Here is a 17588-nt window from a genome sequence, read left to right on the forward strand (position 1 = left end):
CACCCTCACCTCCGATAACAAATGTAAGGAACTCATGGACTTCTTCGTCTCTAAGGTTGAGACCATCTGTTCAGCTGCCTCTGCCACTTCCCTTCCTTCCCCGAGCCCACTGGGCCAAACTTCCTTTTAAGGTTCCCCTGTGCCCTAGCCCTGAACTCACATCTTTCTCCAGTTTCTCTCCGATCTCCACTCATGACCTCTCTGCACTCATCTTGTCTGAGACCCACCTCCTGCTCCCTCGACCCTATTCCCACCAAACTGCTGACCACCCAATTTCCTTTTCTGGCTCCCATGTTAGCTGATATTTGTTAACGGTTCTCTCTCCTCAGGTACTGTCCCCCTCTCCCTCAAATCTGCCGTCATCACCCCTCTCCTCAAAAAACCAAACCTTGATCCCTCCGTCCTTGCAAACTACCGCCCCATCTCCAACCTCCCTTTCCTCTCCATAGTCCTTGAACGTGTTGTTGCCTCCCAAATCCGTGCCCATCCTTCCCGCAATTCCATGTTTGAATCCCTCCAATCATGTTTCCGCCCTTGCCACAGTACCGAAACGGCTCTCGTCAAAGTCACAAATTATATCCTTTGTGACTGTGACAAAGGTAAACTATCCCTCCTCGTCCTTCTTGACTTGTCTACAGCCTTTGACACGGTTGACCACTACATCCTTCTCCACCGTCGTCCAACTGGGTGGGACTGCACTCGCCTGGTTCCATTCTTATCTATCTAATCGTAACCAGAGAATCACCTGCAATGACATCTCTTCCCGCTCCCGCATCATTACCTCTGGTGTCTCCCAAGGATCTATCCTTGGCCCCCTCCTATTTCTCATCTACATGTTGCCCCTTGGCGACATCATCCGAAAACACAGCGTCAGTTTCCACATGTATGCTGATGACACCCTGCTCTACCTCACTACTTCTTCTCTCGACCCCTCCACGTTGTCTAAATTGTCAGACTGCTTGTCCAACATACAGTTCTGGATCAGCAAATATTTTCTCCAATTAAATATTGGGAAAACCGAAGCCATTGTTTTCGGTCACCGCCACAAACTCCGTTCCCTAGCCACTGACTCCATCCCTCTCCCTAACATCTGTCTGAGGCTGAACCACACTGTTCGCAACCTTGGTGTCATATTTGACCCTGAAATGGGCTTCTGACCACATATCCACAGCATAACAAAGATCGCCTACTTCCACCACCGTAACATCGCCAGTCTCCGCCCTTGCCTCAGCTCATCCGCTGCTGAAACCCTCACCCATGCCTTTGTTACCCCTAGACTTGACTATTCCAATGCATTCTTGGCTGGCCTCCCACATTCCACCCTACGTAAACTTGAGGTCATCCAAAACTCGGCTGCCCGTGTCCTAACTCGCACCAAGTCCCGCTTGCCCATAACCCCTGTGCTCGCTGACCTACATTGTCTCCCGGTTAAGCAACGCCTCGATTTCAAAATTCTCATCCTTGTTTTCAAATCCCTCCATGGCCTCGCCCCTCCCTATCTCTGTAATCTCCTCCAGCCCCACAACCCCGAGATATCTGCGCTCCTCTAATTCTGCCCTCCTGAGCATCCCTGATTACAATCGCTCAACCTTTGGTGGCCGTGCCTTCTGTTGCCTCGGCCCTAAGCTCTGGGATTCCCTGCCTAAACCTGTCCCCCTTTCTTTCCTCCTTTTAAGAGGCACCTTAAAACCTACCTCTTTGACCAAGCTTTTGGTCACCTGCCCTAATTTATCCTTATGTGGATCGATGTCAAATTTGTTGTCTTAAAATACTCCTGGACAGCGCCTTGGGACGTTTAACTATGTTAAAGACGCTATATAAATACAAGTTGTTGTTGTTATTTCTCTCTCCAACGTACCAATTGAACTTTTCTTTGCAGAACTGGAAACAGGATTTGCCAGTAAAGATTCAGTTCAGAAGGAGGTGAAGGTTCAACAATCAGAGAATGCTACTCTCACCTGTGAAGTATCACAGTCCAAAACCGAGGTCAAATGGTTTAGAGATGGGAAACTGCTCAGTCGGAGTAAAAAAATGAAACTTGAATCTGATGGCATAATTCGAAAGCTTATCATTCAGAATGTCGAGTCCAAAGATGGAGGTGAATACATATGTGAAGCAGCCGGAGAGAAACTGACCTTCAACATTCAGGTTACAGGTTAGTAACTGACTAGAAGATCCCTAGCTTTTGTACCCCCTTTAACTTTTCCAGTATTGGTCTGTAACATTTTAATGAATTTCGTCCATGTGAAGAATCATTTTTTTGGTTTCCTGTTATACTAATTTTCCTGAGATCGAAAGGTTTTTGTTAGGTAAGGGTATCGAGGGATAGGGAGTAAAGGCAAGCAAATGGAGTTGAGGCACAGTTCGGCCACGATCTAAGTGAATGGAGGAACAGGCTCGAGTGGCCCGAATGGTTTACCTATGTTCTTATGCAAATGCTGGTCATTCTTCATCTGTAAGCCTAGATAATAAATATCAGCAACTTGCTTGAGTCATAGAATCATATAAATTTACAGCACAGAAGGAGGCCAATTAGCCCATCTTGTCCGTGTCGGCCGACAAAGAGCTATCCAGCCTAATCCCACTTTCCAGCACTTGGTCCGTAGCCTAGTAGGTTACAGCACTTCAGGTGCATATCCAAGTACTTTTTAAATGTGATGAGGGTCTCTGCCTCTACCACCCTTTCAGGCAGTGAGTTCCAGACCCCCACCACTCTCTGGGTGAAATTTTTTTTCATCAAATCCCCTCCAAACCTACCAATTACTTTAAATCTATGTCCCCTGGTTATCAACCCCTCTGCTAAGGGAAATAGGTAATTCAATCCACTCTATCTAGGCCCCTCATAATTTTATACACCTCAATTAGGTCTCCCCTCAGCCTCCTCTGTTCCAAAGAAAACAACCCCAGCCTATCCAATCTTCCCTCATAGCTAAAATTTCCCAGCCCAGGCAACATCCTCGTAAATCTCCTCTGCACCCTCTCTAGTGCAATCACATCCTTCCTGTAATGTGGTGACCAGAACTGCACGCAGTATTCTAGCTGTGGTCTAACTAGTGCTTTATACAGTTCAAACATAACCTCCCTGCTCTTATATTCTATACCTCGGCTAATAAAGGCAAGTATCCCGTATGCCTTCTTTACCACCTTATCTACCTGTCCTGCTATCTTCAGGGATCTGTGGACATGCACTCCAAGGTCCCTCTGATCCTCTGCACTGCTCAGTGTCCTACCATTTATAGTGTATTCCCTTGCCTTGTTAGCCCTCCCCAAATGCATTACCTCACACTTCTCTGGATTGAATTCCATTTGCCACTGTTCTGCCCACCTGACCAGTCCATCGATATCTGTCTGCAGCTTTCTTCTTCATTATCAACCTCACGGCCAATATTTGTATCATCTGCAAACTTCTTACTCATATTTCCTACATTCAAGACCAAATCATTGATGTATGCCACAAAAAGCATAGGACCCAGTACTGAGCCCTCCGGAATCCTACTGGAAACAGCCTTCCAGTCGCAGACACACCCTTCAACCATTACCCTTTGTTTCCTGCCTCTGAGCCACTTTTGGATCCAACTTGCCACTTTGCCTTGGATCCCATGGGCTTTTACTTTAGAGCATCAAAGCCAAATTAGGTCTTGTACATTAGTACTGGTGCACTCCCATCAGGGGTCACTGGTAGCAATGGGAACCCTGGATGATTTATTATTTCCCCCTTCCAGTCCAGAGGCATTGGCCCTGATATGTGCGGGGGAGGCTGAAAACATCGAAGAACCCGGCAAGGTCCTGACGAACTTAACAACAGGACCTCTTTGTTATTTATTGGATCCGTTTCCCGCCCGGCAGCTGGCCAAATTGACAGCTTGGCTGGCGACTGGGAGGGAAAAGCGGTGGCAGGAGGCCGCAGTCGGAGACCTTTAGAGACGGTCCTCGGCAATCGGGAGGGGAGAAGGTCGGCCATCGTGGTTTGGGGGGTGGGGGCGGTGAGGGGGAGGTCAGGTTGGCTGGCCATCGCAGTTTGGGGAAATGAAGAGATCGGCCATTATGGCTTGCGGGGGAGAGATTGGCCATCACAGCTTGGAGGCTGGAGGGAGAGATCAGCCATCGTGGTTTAGGAGGGTGGGGTTGAGGGGAGGTCAGCCATTACGGCTTGGGGAGCAGATAGAGGCTGCGATAATATGCCTTATCTAAGTATTTGTGAGTAATTACTTGAAAGTTATATATCTGTCAAGTGTTTCACTGCTTTAGGTATAAGGGAGTTAAATTAACGTGGGGTGATATTCCTGTTACTGCATATTTTAGTGTCTCACTTGTACATTGCAGTAATATTTGTCCCTTCTTCTGAAACCATTACCTGCACCACTTCCAGACTTGTGTACTTCAATATTCTTCTCATTAGCCTCCCATCCTCCAACCTACATAAACTTTCACACATACTCTGTCCCACACTAAATTCCACTTGCGTGTCAACAGCGAACCTCGCTGACCTATACTGGTTTCCTGTCCCCAATGCATTACATTCAATCCTAATCCTTGTCTATAAATCTATACCTCTTTTGCCTTGTAATTGACAACAAACCCTTCAGTCACTTCAGTACTAAGCTCTGAAACTCCTTTCCTACATCTCTGCCTCGCCACCTCTCTACACATCTGTAAAGATCGCCTTAAAAGCTATCTTTTTTTAACCAAGCTTTTGGTCATCCCTCCTTAATTCACCCTTTCTGGCTGGAGTTCATTTTCCTCATGCCTGGTTGTGAAGCACTGTGGGAAATATATTTATATTAAAGATTGTGACTTAGAAATGGGTGCTCCTGAATTTCTAGGCCTTGAATTTTTACATCAAGAAATTTTCGAAGCTGCTTCAGAACTAGGCATTGGTGGTGGGATGGGGTGGTGGTGGAGAGATGTGTTGGTAGTGATGATTGTGCTCCTTCTGGATCCACATGCAGGTAAGTTGCTTAGCTTCTTGATTGGCTGCCGTTCAGTCGAGCAATTTTTCCTGAATGTAGCCTATGATGACGCTTGATGCCTCCGGGCAAACCAATGTTGGAGCGGGGACCTCAAACAGGTGGTAGGTCCCTTATTTGCATTAGAAAAGGACTTAACGCCTGCTTCAGACATGGGCAAAGGAAGCTTCTTGTTTTTCCATACCCAATATGGCAGTTAGTTCACTTTCAGCCAAAAGTTTGCGGCCTCAGTAGGGGCCTCAGCCTAGCACCTGAAAAATAAGCACTATGCAGCCTAGTTTCTAGCCCCATATGTAAATGCAAGTTGTATTATGGTGAAAAGATAATATGTTTCCATTTATTGTAAACCCTTCATATTTCCTTCAACGAGGTCTGTTTTCATTTTTAAAAAAAATTGGCATTTTTTTTTCATTTTAAGAACACATTGGAGGAGAACTGTTAGTCTTGGCTCAGGGGGTCACACTCTCACCTCTGAGTCAGGTGGTCATAGGTTCAAGCCCCACTCCAGAGAATTGAGGACATAATCTAGGATGACACTTCAGTGCAGTACTGAAGGAGTGCTGCACATCTGGAGGTGCAGTGTTTCGGGTGAGATGTTAAACCGAGGCCCCGTCTGCCCTCTCGGATGGATGTAAAAGATCCCCTGGTACAATTCAAAGAAAAGCAGCGGAGTTCTCCTGGTATTTTGGCTAATATTTATACTTCAACCAGCATCACTAAAATGGATTATCAGTCCATTTATCTCATTGTTGTTTGTGGAACCTTGCTATGTGCAAATTGGCTGTGCATTTTCTTAAATTATAAGCGACTACACTTCAAAATTAATTGATTGGTTGTGAAGAGCATTGCCAAATAGGAGGTAGTGGTGAAGAATTCAAATACCAGAGGACAACATTTAAACAGTAGGGGCTCAAATTCCGTGATACCATTGTGGTAGTGGAACTGTGGCAGTACAGGATTTCTGCTGCCAACCCGATGCAAACGATGGGATGGTTTGCTGTATACCATTATAATTTCAGACCCACTTTCAGCCCACAATGGAACCGTAGCAGATATCGGTCCATCTGGGCCTGTCAGGGACACTTCAGGTGGAATTCCGGCATAGCATATAAATGCCCCATGAAACGCCCCAAAGTGCTGGTTCAGTGTAACGGGAATGGGCAGGGGAAGTGCCTACCCCTGGAGTGCAATTTGCTGGGCATCCTGAGAGGTGTGGAAACCTGGAGGATAATCTGATTCACACGTTTTCTCGGCTCACCATATTTGGAGTAAGAAGAGAAGCCAGCCATAACTTTTCAAACAATATGTATTAGACTAGTGGAATAAATTACCAGGGAAGAACACTGAAGCAAACAGTACAAATTGATTCAAGGGACGCCTAGATATGTTGTTGGAAGAGAGAAAGGGTTAAGGGTTTGATGAGAAGGTGGCTAGGTGGGATTAACAACATCAGAAAGAGATGATGGACTTGTTGGGTCTAATGGCGTTTTCCTATTCTTAAAAATTCTTGATCTTACTAGTCAAAACTCTTTTGTTTGCAGAACCAGAACCAGTATTTGCCAATAAAGAATCAGTTCAGAAAGAGGTAAAGGTTCGAGCATCAGAGAATGCTATTCTCAGCTGTGAAGTGTCACAACTCAAAACTGAGGTCAAATGGTCTAAAAGTGGGAAAAGTCTCAGTCCCAGTCAGAAAGTTAAACTTGAATCTGACGGTAGAATTCGAAAACTTGTTATTCAGAATGCAGAGTCAAAGGACGGAGGCAATTATATCTGTGAAGCAGCTGGAGAGAAATTGATTTTCCATATTGATGTTGCAGGTTAGTAATTGTTGATGATTTGCTGTCTGGTTTTCATTTTATGTTTGCTGATGATATTTTCTGAGGTAATTATCTCTCACATACCGTTTTTCTGACATATGCCTGGAAGTCCTCGGAGTTCCCATTCACTGACGTAACTTTTCCAGAAGTATGCCAGAAATCCCATTTAAGTGCATAAACGGTATCTGCTGCATTGCTGGCCAGGAGCAGTGCAGATGAAATTCCTGTGCATAGCTTTCCTTTATTTCAAAGATAAGCTTAATGCAGCACATAAATTGTTGCCAACATGAAAATAGAAATTTCTTAAAGTAGCTGATTATAATAACGAGGCTAATGCTGCACTCATGTTGCTAAGGGAAAACTGTTACATGAGAGACCAACCTATCCACGGGAGGGACCTGCAATCATTTTTATAGGTGAGCGAGATTCGGGAATTGAGTCTGTTGTCCTGTCTGCTTTCTCTACTCGTTTTCAATTGGTCCAATGCTCACTGACATGAAGCCATTTCTATCATTTAGCACTGTCCTTATCTCGTTCATAATAAGCATCATCACCTCTTCCTCAAAAAGAGCACCTTCAATTCATCCATTCTCTCCAGTTCGCATCCTGCATCGAATCTTTGCTTTACAATTACTCTCCCACCACTCTCTTTTCAAGACTTTACAATTCGGCTGCCCAGATTTTGTCTTGCTTTCTGTCCTCCACTTCCTTAAGCTCTTTTCTGCCTTTGATACTATACAAATGATGGTGAGAAGGGGGCAAAAGATGGTCCCCTGGTTTACACCAGAGGTGACTGTGTAGTCGCAGGAGAGAAGCCTTTGGAAGAAATGCAGTGTCTGTGTTGAAAGGTAATTGAACCAGGAGAGAACAGGGCCACAGAGCCATGGACAGGTAGGAATGGTACAAGGGGGATGGAGCAGGTGAGACAGAAACAACCATTCAAAATGCAATAGCCCACATCCTCACACACAAAAATCTATACACAATTATCGTTCTTTCCAAGGTTCATTGGCTCTCTGTTACACAGCGAATTGACTTCCAAGATCCTTGTCCTTGCTTTCAAACACTGGTTGCATGCCATCGTGTCTCTGTGATCTCATTCTGCCATATGCTCTTGTACACATCTTCCCCTCCTTGTTCCCCGCTTCCTTTGCTCTATCATTTGTTTTAGTTCTCACAGGCACTATGCCCCTACTATCTGGAACTCTGTCCCTAGATCCCTCTGCCTTTCCACTCTCAACTGGTTTTGAAAACAACAACTTGCATTTATATAGTGCCTTTAACACAAAAAGATATCCGAAAGGGTGGTAAGATACAAATTCTAAGCCAAGGTGAGGGTGATTACAAGGATTGACTAAAGGTTTGGGCAAAGAGAGAGGTTTTATAGAAGGTCTTAAAGGAAGCAAGAGAGGTGGAAAGGTGGCGGAGTTTGGAGAGGAAATTCTGGAAAGTGGACCAAGGTGACTGAAGGCATGGCTACCAGTTGTGAGTTGAAAGGAGGGAGGGATGAATAAGAGTTTGGGAAAGCTTGTATGAGGTTACAGAAGTAGAGAGGGTGAAGCCATGGAGGAATTTAAACACAAAAACAAGAGTTTTAAATTTGAGGCATTGGACTATTGTAGGCCATCAAAAACAGGAGTGATGGATGAGCAGGATTTGGTGTGCGTTAGGAGACGAGCAGGCGAGTTCTGGATGAGCTGCAGTTTGTGGAGGGATAGGCTTGTAAGGAGAGCATTGGCGTAATCAAGTTTGTATTTTATGAAGGCATGAATAAAGGTTTCAGCAGCAGATGGAATGAGGTAGGAATGGAGGTGGGAGATGTTCTGAAAGCAGTAGCAGTATTTCTGATGAAGAAGGTATGGGGGATAGAAATTCAGTTTGGGGTCAAATAGTTTTTCCGAGGTTGCAAATAGTCTTGTTAAGGCTGAAACAGTGGTAGATGGTTCAGTGGTGAGGGAGAGGAATCTAGTGAGGGCCCAAGACAATGGCTTCAGTCTTCCCAATATTTAGCTAGGGGAAGTTATGACTTATCCAAAACCTCCTCAAAATCTTTCTCTTTGGACCTCTTTCCCCCTTTCCCCTTCCTTCTTAGTGTTCAATGTGTTTCTTACTCCTTGTAAAGAACTTTTTGACATCCGTCTGTACCCGAAGAGCATGGTGGTGGTTTGGGTCTCCTAACAAGTGTTGAGATGAATCCTGGAGCAATTCAGACATTCAAAATTTAGAGAGTTTGTTTTACAAAATTTGGAATGGATTTAAAAAGAAATGAATGAATTATTACAGTGTTGTCCCTCATCAAACCTTTGTTAACTTTGAGTTCAAATCACTGGTTAGATTTATCTTTGCCATTTTTCTCTCCAATGTTCCAATTGAACTTTTCTTGATTTGCAGAACTAGAAACAGGATTTGCCAATAAAGATTCAGTTCAGAAGGAGGTGAAGGTTCGACAATCAGAGAATGCTACTCTCAGCTGTGAAGTATCACAGTCCAAAACCGAGGCCAAATGGTTCAGAAATGGAAAACTGCTCAGTCGGAGTAAAAGATGGAAACTTGAATCTGATGGTAAAGTTCGAAAGCTTATCATTCAGAATGTGGAGTCCAAAGATGGAGGCGAATACATATGTGAAGCAGCCGGAGAGAAACTGACCTTCACCATTCAGGTTACAGGTTAGTAACTGACGGAGAAGACCCCCAGCTTTTGTTGTCCCTTTAATAATGAATGAATTTTGTCCATGTGATGGACCAATCTCTTTGTTTCCTTTCCCTACCTAATTTTCTCTCCCCTGGAAACTGAGATTGTTAGATATTTGTTTGGTAAGGGTATCAATGGATATGAAATAAAAGCGGGTAAATGAAGTTGAGCTACAGATCTGCCATGATGTAATTAAACGGAGGAAGAGGCTTGAGGGGCTGAATGGTTTACTCCTGTTCCAACTGTTGCCTTAGCTGCGATTAGGTAACTCAGTACAGACCAGGGATGGAACCTGGAGCCATCCTGATCGGTATGGCATCAGAAATGCAATAACTACTTATTTCATTGGGGAATTTGACTGATTTTTATTCATATAATCAATCCTCTGGTGAAAAGGATCAGGCTGCGAATGTTTGTTTTATTGGTGACTTATATAATTATGTATAATATAGTTAATTCTAATTACTAGCCAAAGTATTGTAAAGAAACATGAGTTAAATAAAATCCGATAGGCTCAAGGGTCCTATTCTCATATTGGGGATGGGGTCCCCTCCCCCCTGTGTCTCCCTTCCTCCTTCACTCTTCCTCCCTCCCTCCCATTCGTTTCCTCTTCCTTATACCCCCACCTTGTCCCAATTATCCCACTACCCTCTGATGCTGCTTGACGTGAATACTGCATTTTGTCGCTGTGTGCAACGCCGCGGGAGATTGCTAGTCACAAAAACATACGCCGACAATTTCCTCCGGGGTTCTCCCGATCGGTGGCTATAATTTTTGTATCTGTAGTTTCCGCCTATCTTCTGTTGCAGTTACGGCAGCCGTTTGGGAGAATACTTGAGGAAATTCCCAACGCTTGTTGAAAATACATATTCAGAATTTTTCACCTAAAACTGTGATTTTTATTTTTATTTTCTGACTGAGCTATTCATTGTAATATTATAAGTAGTAGTAATACCCTTGGAAAGAAAACAAAAGTCAGTGCTTATATGAGTAAATACTCTTTGGAAGAGAATGGAAAAACAGAAAGCAGTTTGTTTTATGAAAATGTTGATTGGTTTAAGACTATTTTAGGAATTATGTTTTCCTTGCAGAGTTACCCGTCTTGTTCACAAAGAAGCTGGAAAATGTAAATGCGCTGTCCAATGATACAGTTGTGCTTACGTGTGAGCTAAATCAAGCAAAGGGTGACGTCTTGTGGCGCCGAAATGGAACAGAAATCAAACCAAGCCGCAGGCTAAAAATACAGGCAGATGGTCAGAAGCGAAGTTTGACCATTTCTAAAGTAACTATTGAGGATGAGGGGGAATATCTGTGCGAATCAAAGGATGATGTTACCACTGCTAAATTGACCACCAAGGGTAATACTTTGTTCAATTTTCAAATCTACTTTATTAACCAAATTTTGTCACAGTTGAATATTTTACTAACAGAAGAGTTAGCTGAATTAGTCTCCCTCCTGAGCTTTAGCAGTTAAGGCTACGATTTCATAGTTAATCATTCAATGTTAATATTCTTAACAACCTTGCCATATTCATAGCTATCTTATGACTGAAAATGTGCATTTTGCACAAGAAATAAAGTTTAATGCTTTTTTGTGCTTTTTAGAAAGAATTTTTCCTTCAAAAAAGAGAAAGCAGATTCACTTTATGATGTAAAGCATCTGCAAAATATAAGCAAAATACTGCGGATGCTGGAAATCTGCAATAAAAACAGAAAATGCTGGAAATACTCAGCAGGACATGCTGAGCGTTTCCAACGTTTTCTGTTTTTATTTGAAAAATTTAACTGTAATAAGAAATCTGTAGTGTCTGTGTGTAGATAAAGACACTGAAGACAGGAGTTGGTTCATAGGTATTTACTAAGCAAGTCTGGGGGGGGGGGGGTTCTAAAGGATATACACAATACACAGGCTTATATAGCCCAAGTGGCAATTACTGGCATTACGCACACCTGGGGCTCTTAAAGGCACATACACCACAATTCCTCCCCTTCTAGCTAACTAGTACATCATATTTTAAGTACTTATTAATTACATGTTATATGCAAAATAATATACATTGCTGTATTAATTAATTATAAGTTAGTCTCTCGGGAGGCTTCCTGACTCGGTCCGGATAACGCCTCGGGGGTGTAGTAGTTTCTGGTGGTGTAGTAGGTTCTTCTGGTAAGGCTGATTCGGCTTGAAGGCCAGTGTCGGGTTCATCGGGTTCCAGTATCACCGGATCGGAGGTAGATATGGGTATCTCTACTTCATCGTTAGATGTATAGCGTGGTGGTGTAGGTTGTCCCTTTTCGGATGACTTGATGATTTGGTCAGCATGGCGCCTTATTATGCTTTCTCCGATGTCCACGGTATACATCAGTGGTCCTAGTCGTGTGCAGATAGTTCCAGGCTGCCATTTCTCGGTACGGTAGTCCCGGGCCAAAACCGGTTGGCCTGTCTGGAAGGCCCTAGTTGGCCTTTCATTCATGCCCTGAAACTGCCGGTTCTCCACGTCCCTTCGGATGTTGGGCTTGACCAAATCCAGCCGGCATCTTAGGTTTCTATTGTAGAACATCATGGCGGGAGTTTGGTTTGTAACCATATGTGTTGCATTCCTATATGCAAATAAGAAGTTATCCACCTTGTGCTGAAGTTTTATGTCTTCATTACCCATGGCCTTTATGGCCTTCTTAAAGGTCTGGACAAACCTTTCAGCCAATCCATTGGTGGCGGGATGGTATGGGGCGGACGTGTAGTGCTTTACCCCATTGTTCTTTAAGAACTTTCTGAATTCTTCGGATACAAATTGCGGTCCATTATCAGAACATATCTGTTCCGGCAGCCCATTCCTGGCAAATATAGTCCTTAATACTGTGATGGTTTTTTCCGTGGTGGTGGAGGACATCTTTATTACCTCCGGCCACTTGGAGTGTGCATCAACTGCGATTAAGAACATTGAGTCCATAAATGGACCAGCAAAGTCGATGTGCACCCTTTGCCAGGGAGATGAGGGCCACTCCCATGGATGTAGAGGGGCCTGTGGCGGAGCATTTTGGACCTTCTGGCATCCTAGGCAGCTCTTGGTCATGTCTTCGATGTCTCCATCGATACCTGGCCACCATACAAACGCCCTAGCTAGGTTCTTCATTTTCACTCCACCCAGATGCCCCTCGTGAAGCTCCTTTAGCACTTTATCCTGGAGTTTGGGTGGAATCACCACTCTGGATCCACACATCAAGGTTCCTCGGCACACTGACAGCTGTTCTCTTCTTTGCGAGAATGCTGGCAACAGTGGTTCGCCATGTGCTGGCCATCCCTTCATTGTTAAATCGTAGACCCGTGAGAGAGTAGGGTCATTTCTGGTCTCCCTTTCAATGGCAGAATTTGTCACCGGTAGACATTCCACTATGGTAGAGTGGAATATCTCTACTGGGTCTACTGTAGGTGCCTCTTCTATCGTTGGCAACGGCAGGCGCGATAACCCGTCAGCATTCCCATGCTGTTTTGACCCTTTGTATTCAATGTTGTATTGGTGTGCCCCTAGAAAAAGGGATCACCTCTGTAGCCTTTGTGCCGTCATAATGGGGACACCTTTCTTAGGGTTGAATATGGAGATGAGGGGTTGATGGTCAGTCAGCAAGGTAAATTTTTGTCCGTGTAGGTAATGGTTGAATTTCTTCACTCCCCATACCAGGCTGAGTGCTTCCCTGTCTATCTGGGAATAGTTACGCTCAGCTGAGTTCAATGAGCGTGACGCAAAAGCTATCGGCCGTTCCGAGCCATCAGGGAATCTATGGGACAATACCACTCCTATGCCGTAAGGGGATGCATCGCACGCCAGTCTGATTGGTAGTGATGGGTTGTAATGAGCCAAAACTTTCTCGGATGTGATTAAGTCTTTACATTTATGGAAGGCACGTTTACAGTCTTAGTTCCATTTCCAAATCACTCCTGTCTGTAGAAGATCATTAAGAGGGTGTAGAATAGTTGATAAGTTCGGTAAAAATTTATGATAGTAATTTATTAATCCCAGGAATGACCTCAATTGTGAAACATTTTCAGGTGCTGGGGCTTTTATAACTGCTTCAATTTTTTCAGGTGACTTATGCAACCCTTATTAATTATGTGGCCACAATATGATATCTGATTTTGGAAAAATTCGCACTTGGGGCGATTTGCTCGTAGGCCTCGTTCTTTCAGCCTAGTGAGCACCTACTCCAAATTGGCAAGGTGCTCGTTGTCATTTTCTCCTGTTATAAGGATGTCGTCTAGGTAACACTGAGTCCCCGGAATCCCTTGCAGGACTTGCTCCATAGCTCTTTGCCAGATAGCTGGAGCTGATGCTACTCCAAAAACCAGTCGATTGTACTGGTACAGGCCTTTGTGTGTGTTTATTGTGAGATACTTTTTAGAGGTCTCCTCAACCTCCATCTGTAGATATGCCTGTGCCAAGTCAATTTTTGTGAAACGTTTTCCTCCGGATAGTGAGGCGAAAATATCTTCTATCCTCGGAAGAGGATACTGTACCGTGTGAAGGACCGGGTTTACAGTCACCTTAAATTCCCCACAGATGCGAATTTTTCTCTGTTCCTCAGAGTTATTTTTCAATGCTTTTTTCATGACTGGAACGATGGGTGTTGCCCATTCGCTCCAATCTATTTTGGATAATACGCCTGCCTTTTCCAAATTCTCCAGCTCTGCCTCGGCTGCCGGACGTATTGCGTATGGCACCGGTCTTGCCTTAAAATTTTTTGGAATTGCTGCATCTTCCACTTTTATTGAGGCGGTGATGCCTTTCAAGGTTCCTAGTTTCTCTTGAAACACTTCTTTGGCGTTGGCCAAGATGTCTTTTAATCGTTCAGGTATGATGTCATCATTGTTTTTTTCCTTACTGGTCACCGTCAGTGCCTGAATGGAGTGCCAGTCTAAACGTATCTTCCTTATCCATTCACGTCCCAACAACGGTGGACCACCATCTTGTAGAATGTATAAATACAACTTTTGTATTTCTTTGCCGTTTTATACCACAGGCACCTTTATTTTTCCTTTGGGGTATACTTTCTGCCCCGTATATGTTTTTAAGATAATAGATGTGTCTTTTAGAGGTATATGCGAAAATAGCCTCTCGTAATCTCGTCGATTTATTACGGTTAGAGCTGATCCTGTATCTAGCTCCATTTTAACTGGGGACCCTGCTATTATGAGGGTAACCCAAATGGTCTGGTAATCTTCATTGGCAATTACATTATGTAATTTGAGAGAGCTTAGTCTCTTGTTCCCGGAGTCGCTATCGCTCTTCTGGTCTTTGGAGCTACTGTCCGTCATCATTTGTACCTTTCTGTGCTTTTCCTTATTGATTCTTTTCCCGTTAGTGGATTTTTTATTTTCAGATCGGCATACACGTGGAATGTGTCCCATCTTTCCGCATCGCCTGCATGCTTTTTCTTTGAACCAGCAATCCCTCTGGTCATGGTTGGATCTGCCGCAGCGATAACATCTCTCGAAACCCCGTGTCATTTCATGGGTGCCGAAGTCCTGTGGCCTTTGCTGTATCTTTGCCGCTCCTATTGCACTGAAAGCCTTGTCCAGTGTTAAATCTTTTCCAGAAGATACCTTTTTTTGTGTTTTTACACTTAGGGGATCGCAGATGAATTTGTCTTGCAGAGAATCTGCCAGTCCTGCCTCGAATTGGCAGTGTAGGGTATCAACAATCTCCTCAAAATTCTTGTCCATCGGTTCGGCTGGAGTGATTAAGTTGCATAACAGCTTGTATGTTTCTGCGCCCATTAGATCCAGAAGCACTGAAGCTTTTTTTTCATCTTCTATTCCATTTGCGGTGCAAAACACCTCCACTCTTTCTACATATGTGGTCCAATCCTCTATCTTGTTATCAAAAACATCAATATTGCCAAAGTTAGGCTCTGTTTCGTTATCAAAAGCATCAATATTGCCAGACTTCGGCATTTCAAAAAAAATATGGCGCTTCCCGCACTTTTTTTTTCTCTCTGTAGCAACGATATGGCGCTTCCTGCGCTTTCCCGCCGCTGCTACCGATAACAACGCTGTTTTACTGTGGTTTCCGTTTATTCACTGTTGGAGACTCGTTCCCGACGGAGGTCTAAACGCTGACCTGCTTGCTGCGCTGGCCGTCTCCCGAGTGCACCCTCCCAGTCCGTTATTGCTTGCCTCCGATTTCGCTGCCTGTCTCAGCTGTAGAGCCCGCCGCTGGAGCCCCAGCCTGACGCCCAGGAAGGATTAGCGCAGTACCTGCCACCAGCTTGGCCAGCTGGTGAAACCACAGTTTCTATTACTTCCTTGAGTCTTCTGGACGCTGGAGGAATCGATGTCCTTGAGGTGCTGCCGAATTGCAGGTAAGTCCGTTTCCACTTCGTCGCCACTGTAGTGTCCGTGTGTAGATAAAGACACTGAAGACAGGAGGTGGTTCATAGGTATTTACTAAGCAAGTCTGGTGGGGGGGGTTCTAAAGGATATACACAATACACAGGCTTATATAGCCCAAGTGGCAATTACCGGCATTACGCACACCTGGGGCTCTTAAAGGCACATACACCACAATTGCTCTTAAAGGCACATACACCACAAAATCCCCACAGATAAGTTGGAATGAACAATAGGTTCAAATCCGCATTTCACTTTTTGCACTGAGTTGTGTTTCTTGGCTACACAGAACTGTATCATTGTTATTGCTAATATAGTTAAGTCACTTTTTTTTAATGAAGATCTTTATATAAATGAAAGATGCTGCTAGCAATAGCGCAAATAGTAACATTTGAAGGGGAATGAAATTCATGGGGATGTATTTTCTGTTGAGTGTTCTCCTCCCCAGTTCTTTTGGAAAAATACAGCTAGAAAAATATGTCTTGCCATTTGTAAAATGTCCATTTTCTGGTGTCACAGAAGTATGTCGGTTTGGGTCTCCTCACCAGAACTGCTCTGATGATATCACTGACGGGAAGAAGCTGCCTGTTTCCTCCTAAGAACACGATTCCTTTTCAGTGGGGTTGGAAGTTCACATCAACCTGCAGATATTAGGAAAGCTCTCTCCTGCCTGAATATTTTTATAGTTATATATTTTGTTTAGCGTGCGATTGGAGGAGTACTTTGAACAGAAGTATCGCCTTTAGATAATGCTTTTGTCAGTATAGGTGCTCAATTGACAACACAAGTATTTATTTGTGCAATAACTAAAATAAGTTAAAGCATCAGTGACCCAGAGATCCTGGGCTAGATTTTTCTCTGTTGCAGTTATACGGAACGGGGTTTGCTGCCTGCTCACTAGATGCATTGTTGATGCTGGCAAACTTTCCAGTGTTAGCCCTATTTAAATATTTTTTTTGTGAGCTCCCAGGAGGATTTTTGCCAGCATGGGGCACCTGTCTGGTGCAGGAAAATCCCTGCTGCTGTAGGCCTCTGGCACCTGCAGCAGCTTAATGTGGGGGATGTACTCCAGGTCAAGGGAAAGCATTGAAAGAACGGAAGCAAAACACTGGGAGTGAGATACCAATCGATTGCAGTCCCTCTAGTGACCTTTATAATTTAAAAAGGGCTGTGCTGGCCCTGGCAATGTTGATGCCTGTTATATAAAGGAATTCCTTAGGTCCAGTGTTGCTATGGCATTAATGATGAAAAATTTGATGTATAACGTCACTTCATCATCATTGCCACCTTATTTGGTTATGTCTGACTGATGTGACAGTGGAAGATCGTTACATGGATAGAACTTGTTGATCCCTCGTGGGATAGTTCCCCACCCAATTGCCCTGTCCCCGCCCCAACATAGCGTCAGAGGGAAATATTCCCTCCTATCTGTAGATAAATGAACCTGAATCCAAACTGGTTTAAACAAGTAGTACCTGTGAAGGTTATTTTTTTTAGTTTCAGCATATTTGGTTGGGATGAATTAAATCTTAATTGAAACATGCCAACCTAAAGTGGACTGGGATAAAATTATAATGTGGGTACCAATTAGGTCCATGAGTTTTTAATACATGCAATCAGTTGACACTTATTCTGTCGTTTAACATAAAATTGAGTAGTTTAGCCTGGTTTGTTTGTTTCCTGCATTCTGCCAAAAAAAAATCACTATAAGCAATAATATCAGAACCTGT

At 43.9% G+C, this 17588-nt stretch overlaps 1 protein-coding gene across 3 annotated transcripts in view; it reads left to right on the plus strand.

The window, feature by feature from the left end:
* obscnb (obscurin, cytoskeletal calmodulin and titin-interacting RhoGEF b) overlaps positions 1-17588 on the plus strand; it is a 656492-nt gene that overhangs the window by 85948 nt on the left and 552956 nt on the right. For all 3 annotated transcript variants that reach the window (XM_085987453.1, XM_085987451.1, XM_085987452.1), the window contains exons 11-14: positions 1880-2155; positions 6509-6784; positions 9176-9451; positions 10568-10834. In XM_085987453.1, the coding sequence (XP_085843579.1) occupies positions 1880-2155; positions 6509-6784; positions 9176-9451; positions 10568-10834 (1095 nt within the window). The remainder of the gene's footprint in view (positions 1-1879; positions 2156-6508; positions 6785-9175; positions 9452-10567; positions 10835-17588) is intronic.

This window comes from Somniosus microcephalus, chromosome 5 (assembly GCF_052327205.1).
Source record: "Somniosus microcephalus isolate GS21.2 chromosome 5, FLI_Smic_1.0, whole genome shotgun sequence".
Taxonomy (NCBI): Eukaryota; Metazoa; Chordata; class Chondrichthyes; order Squaliformes; family Somniosidae; genus Somniosus; species Somniosus microcephalus.